Source organism: Rattus rattus, chromosome 1 (genome assembly GCF_011064425.1).
Source record: "Rattus rattus isolate New Zealand chromosome 1, Rrattus_CSIRO_v1, whole genome shotgun sequence".
NCBI lineage: Eukaryota > Metazoa > Chordata > Mammalia > Rodentia > Muridae > Rattus > Rattus rattus.
Window position 1 is genome coordinate 94612727 of NC_046154.1, and position 6133 is coordinate 94618859.

At 50.0% G+C, this 6133-nt stretch overlaps 1 protein-coding gene across 1 annotated transcript in view; it reads left to right on the forward strand.

The window, feature by feature from the left end:
* Nucleotides 1-6133, forward strand: part of Epb41l4b (erythrocyte membrane protein band 4.1 like 4B) — a 155125-nt gene that overhangs the window by 140141 nt on the left and 8851 nt on the right. The window contains 1 exon segment of the mRNA XM_032903782.1: nt 1944-2015. Coding sequence (XP_032759673.1) covers nt 1944-2015 — 72 coding nt within the window.

Consider the following 6133-nt stretch of genomic DNA (forward strand, 5'->3'; position numbering starts at 1 on the left):
GGGGTGGCCAAACCGAGACACACCCCATAGCTCTTAAGAACCAAGAGCCCCTTGCTTTCTGGGAGCCTTGATGAGAAAGGGGAATACACGCTCTGGTAGTCACCAGCTAAGGTCCTAAAGTGTCTGTCTCATGGCAAATATGGTTTTAAACTCATCCCTGCCTTCTACTTACTGACATGATCCACTAGGAACACTACCTAATGATGTAAAAGGAACAGTCCTAACCATAATCAGGCATATTTTTTCATCTCTGCATGTTTTCTTCTGTGTATTCATGTTCACCCATAGTTTCACCTGTTAAACAGTATCCCTGTAGCCCATGATGTCCCTGCCCTCACCTTTTGTGGAGCACTGTGATGTCTCTGTCTTGTCCTCATTGCCACATCCTACATGGCCATTTATAGCCCATCAAGCAAAAGGTGTACCGTGGGCCTCAGCCCCTCTCGTTAGGAAGTGATCCCCTGCAGTGCGCCACCATTTCAGGGACCCTGGAGCACTTTTGTGTCTGGGGTTTCATTTCCTTAGGCTAGACCCTGTTGAGTGATGTAGGGTGACTTTGGTTTTTTGCCTCCTTCTGAAGTGGCTCTAGCATTAGGATGTGCCACCAGAACGCCATACGTGCTCTGCTGGATCAGTAAGCATTAGGGAACGTGGGAAGGTAGCTTGCAGGTAGCAGGGGAAGGCTGTTCTTTGAGGCTGCTAACTTATTCCGTTAATAGCCATAAGGAAGCACTTCCGGTCTTCTCTGGTTGGCCTGAGAACCTATGTGCAGATTTCTTTTTTGATATAACGTTTGTCTCAGAACACCATGTCAACCTGTTAGGCCAGGCGAGGAGAATGAGAAAATGTACTGTGACGCTTTGGCCTTAGAGCCTTTGGGAGCCCAGGGTTCATTCTGGGAAATTCGAGATATGTATTTGAGCAAATCTGACTGAAAGGAAGACAGGGATAGGGTGAACATCATTGCAAGGATATTGTTCTCCCCACACTGACTGACAGCTGCTCTGCCTATTCAGAAAACGGGCTCCTGATTTGGGTGTGGCCTGCTGTGTCCCTGCTCCTTCATCCCCATTAGACCAGTGTGAAAGTGCCAAGGGACTGTCCTAGAGTCAGTCTACCGGCAAGCCACTGTCCGTGGGCAGGGCTGGCCTCTGTGCCTTGTCAACAGCCTGTGCCTGCACAGGTACACAGGCTGCTTCTGGGCCTGAGGACTACAGGCAAAGGTAGTGCCACAGTCACCAGGCCTCTGGCCCTCCAGGTATATAGTGCCTCAAATAAATAAGCACTCTCGTTTTCCAAGGCCTCCAAGATGACAAAGCCAAAAAGAACAAAAAGAAAGACAGAAAAGCCATGTTTACCTGCTGACTGGGACACCATTCTCGCTAAAACGAGCATTTGTGTTGTCACATTGGATGCTTCCAAGTACCTTCCTTTGTTCCCAAAGGCCATAGTGGCAGGAGCTTTCATGCTTCCATGGGCGTTCCTCAAGACTTCTGCTGCTCACAGTGTTCAGGGGTTAACAGTGCAAGTCATGCACATGCACTGCAGGGGTGGCCTTCTGGTTTAGTTGGCCCCAGCAGCTGAGATGTACCGTGTCACCAGCAGACTATTCAGATGCTTCTTGGACATTCTGACAGCTTTGGAGAAGCCCTCAGAAGTCACCCCAGGCAGTCATGACTGCCTCCTTATCTACCGTGAATGTAGCTTTTGGACAGGCTTTGGACACAGGTCTGCAAGACCCCATAAACGGAGTCCCAGGCAAGGCAAACATGCTAGACCATGTAACTCAGGCACAGACGAGCCTTCCTCCTCCACTGCAGAGAGACGAAGGCTCCCAAACTTCCCAGGATCCTTCCTCTCGGTACTAAAGCTGTACCTGTAGAGACTTGGAAAGTGTTTTCTGATCTGAAGCTAACCCCTTGTTTTTCTCCCTTTTTTTGAAGATAAAAACGTTCCCTGCAGAACCAATGATGAACCCGTTTCCTGATCCCTTCGCCACAGGACCACAGTTCACTGTAAGTAGACATAGATGGCAGAGCTACACTGTAAACCTTCGCTTCCACACCGGGGTGGGGAAGGCTGTGAGGGCACGAGGTCCTGGGACTGAGTCTGCTTTACTTACTGAGATTCACAGAAAAGCAACCATATTAAATAGCATTTACTGTATTTGTTGAATAATGGCTACCTCTGTCTCCTCCTGCTAGTATTTTCTATGAGAAAAAAAATCCTATTTTCAGTTGTTCCTTTCCACTATGTCCCCAGTGTATTAAGTACTAAGTTTACTGAGTGTCTGGGTAGTTTGAAAGATTGTACAAGACTTAGGCCTACCTTCTGGAGTGTGGCTTTATTCGTGGTGTGTGTATACATTGCGCAGACACACATGTGTGCACATTTGTATGGAGGCTATGGGTTGATGGTGGGGTCTTTCTCAATACCTCTCCACTCTATTTGCTGAGCCATAAACTCGCCAAACCCAGAACCCGCCAGTTCTACTGACCTAGCTAGCCAACTTGTCCCAGGGATCCCTTTCCACCTTCAGAGCTGGAATACAGGCAGCCCACCATGTCAGTCCAGATTTTTTGTGGGTCTTGGGGATCTGAGCTCCAGTCCCCACATTTATACCGTAAATACCTTATCCACTGGAACCATCTCCCCAGATCATTTGGGCTTTTTAAAAATTAAATTTTAGTTTTAAAAGATTTCATACAAGTGATTATTATACACTGAGAACAGCCTCCCCCCTTGTCATGCCCCTTCCCATCTCCACTAACCCTCTGTGTTCCCCTAGTCCATATCTGCTTTTGGAACCTTATTCTGTGATCCAGGCTAGCTTCAGTTTCTGTGTCTTGCGTCTCAGCGTGTGCTGGGCTATAGGCATGCACCCTCACACCTGGCTTGCTTACATGTTTGTGTCACCCACTTTTCAGTTAGTATTTTCCTCTCGGCCCCAGCCCCTCTACCAGCCACCAGTTTGAACGCTGTGGGTGTTTGTGTGTGTGTGCAAGGATTCTGGATATTTCCATAAATGCAACCTACTTTAGAAGACCTTTGGTGCCCCAAGAAAGGGTTTCTCTGTGTAGCCTTGGATGTCCTGGAGCTCACTCTGTAGACAGGGCTGGCCTTAAACTCAGAGATCCTCCTGCCTTGACTCCTGAGTGCTGGGATTAAAGGTGTGCGCCACCACTGCCCAGTGGCATTTTTCACATAGCATCGTTTTCACTTGGAGCAGGAACCTACACGTCCTTTCTTTTGATGGTAGAATGGTTTTGCTGTGCTCTGTTTCTCCACTGATTTGTCGTGAAGACTCAATCCATATCCACTTTTGGCGAGAGTGCTTTCACGCGCACCCTGTGCTTGTTTTCACACTTGTTTTGTTTTGGGTTGGATCTGCAGCTTGATAATGGTGTGCGGTCTTAGGTAAGTCACTTTACTACGCAGACTGTCTGCTTGTGCGTGCTTGCGTGCATGCGTGTGTATGTGTGTGTGTGTGTGTGTGTGTGTGCGTGCGCGTGTGCTTGCGTGCATGTGTGTATACATGATATGTTTGTGTGCCTGTGTGCATGTGAGATAAGAGAGGAGGGGCAAGCAGACAGACAGACAGGCAGAAAACACTTTAGCTATCATTCCTTTGGTGCCGTCCACCTTGGTCTTGACACAGGGTCTCTTGCAGACCTGGAGCTCACTGACTCAGCTGGGCTAGCAAGGCACTAAGCCCCGAGGATCTCCCTGTCTCTGTCTCCCTCATGTGTAACAAGCACTTTACCCACTAAGCCATCTCCCTAGGAATGGTAATAAGAAATAGCCTGGTTGAAACATGTATCAAAAGGGACTGAGATGCAAAAATTCCATTATATCTCTGAAATATCTGTGATGACTGCTGACCCTCAGACTCCAGAGACAGTGCTACAAAGATGAGGCCATGGACTCCTCACGACCACCTCTCTCCCTGTCCTCACTAGGCAACTCATTTAAATGGCATATAGATTACATGTATTTGAACATTTAAAACCGTGTATTCTATTTTATGTGTATGAGTGTTTTACCTGCGTGTAGGTGTGCATCACATGTGTGTCCGGTGCACACAGAGGTAAGAAGGCATTGGTTCCCCTGGAACTGGAGTTACAGACGGTTGTGCTCTATAAGAATGACCTAACTACTCAGCCGTCCTTCCAGCCCTTTAAATGTCATCTTCTCTTCCTCTCCAGGATAACAGCAGTTATTTCCGCACTTCCTTTTAGCTGCCCAACCATTCTTCCCTGGAAGTTTCTGCAGAATCCCGCTTTATAGCGAGCGACTACACATAGCAGCAGCAGGAACCACAGTACAGTTCTTCTCCTACTTTCTCTCCTTCCCACCCCCTCCCGGTAGTCAGACATGATCCCTGAACTCATAATCTGTGCGACCCTCTTCCAAGAGTTTCTGTCTTCTCTGGAGGATCTCCACAGGACCGGAGATCTCCCCAAGTACAGTAGTGAACTAGACGATGCTCACTGCCTAAGGAGGCTTCAGCCCTTGGCATGGAGAGATGGAGCAGAGGCTCCTTCCGGTTTCACAGGATGAGCAGAGGTGAGAAGGTATTTGGCCATCTCCGTGTAGAGAAAAGTAGTTGCTGGAACATTTCCCCCTAGGGTCAAGAGCTCATTCTTGGCCACTTTACTGAGAGGATAGGGCTACCGGGGCCACGCCCTGCTCGTCAGCGCCATTGCACTGATGCTGATTCAGCCAGCCCACCCCGCAGCTCTGCTGGGCACAGCTCCCCAGCTGGCAGCTCTGGCAGCCATGATGGGGGTACTCTGGCCTCCTGCCCTGCCTTGGCAGTGCCAGAGCACACTCAGGGAAGCCCTTCCTGAGAACTGGGGGGCACAGATGGAGCTGGAAGCCAATGTCAGCAGTCACACTGGGACTTTCAAGACCTGGGCAAGAGTGGCTCAAAGGCAGTCAGAGCAGACAGAGGGAACAGCATGAACCAGAGTCCTGGGGAGGGACAGGCCACAACCCATTCAAGGGACTGCAGAGAAGGCCAGTGAACTGCAATACAGGAAGCAGGAGCCTGGGGTGTGAGAGGAGGAAGAGGAGCCAGTGCTTCTGGAGCAAAGCCGTGCCTGGTGCTTTAGCTGTCGGAGCAGGGCAGTGTCAGGGCAGGTGTTTTTAGAAAGCATCTTCCTGACCACAGTGGGAGAACATTTGGGTCCAGATGGAACAAGTTTAGAACAATAGTCTAGAAATAAATCTAGGACAGTCGCTGAAGAGAGTGTGTGTGGAGAGCTGGCCTCTGAGTGATTTTAATGGCAGAGGCAGGAGAAGTATATATATATAGCTGGGGAGATATTGAGGAAGCTGGGAACATACTAGATTGGTGAGGGAGAGGGACACACAGCTACCAGAATTCTGCCTTCGAGAACTTAGACAGTGGATCCATTCACTGAGATCCCCATCATGGTGAGAAATGTCCTCAGAAAACCAGTTTCAAAAGGAAAAGCGCTCCCCGCCTCAGAGGTCTCCGCTGATGACCAGTTGGCTCCTTTACCTTCAGGCCTGGTACAAAGCCGTGGCAAACAGTGCAAGGGCGAGGCAGAGGAAGGCTGCTCTCCAGGAAACAGGAAGTGGCCAAGGAAGGGCCCTGGGAACAAGATAAACCTGTGAAAGCAATGCCCCCCAGTGACCCACTTCCTCCAGCGAGCCCCACTCCCCAGTAGCCCACTCAGCTGAGAGTTTGTTAACAAGTTAGCCCCTTCTCTCAGGCTCCAGGCACTTCTCTTCAGTTCAGGACCAAGCCTTCAGCCCGGGAGCCTTTGGGGTGTCCTTTAATATGGAAACTGGAGGAGAAGTGCCTGGAGGAAGCCTGGCCTATGAGAAGGGGCAAACCTGCATGACGATGTGCCTGCCTTTGGAAGACTGGGCTGAAAACAAGGAACAGCTGAGAGAGTAGCTCAGGGCTAAGGGGTAGTGGAGAGGGAGGACGGTGATATCTAGAGCTGTTTGGTAGCGGAAGGCAAAGCTGAGGCCCCAGGCTTTCAGTTTTCTCATTCCTGCGCAGGCCGCTTCGTCTGCCTACGTACATGACACCGGAAGCACACCACAGGCCTCCAGACACTTCTGGCGGCAGCCGTGGAGCCCTTAACAGCTCTGGGGG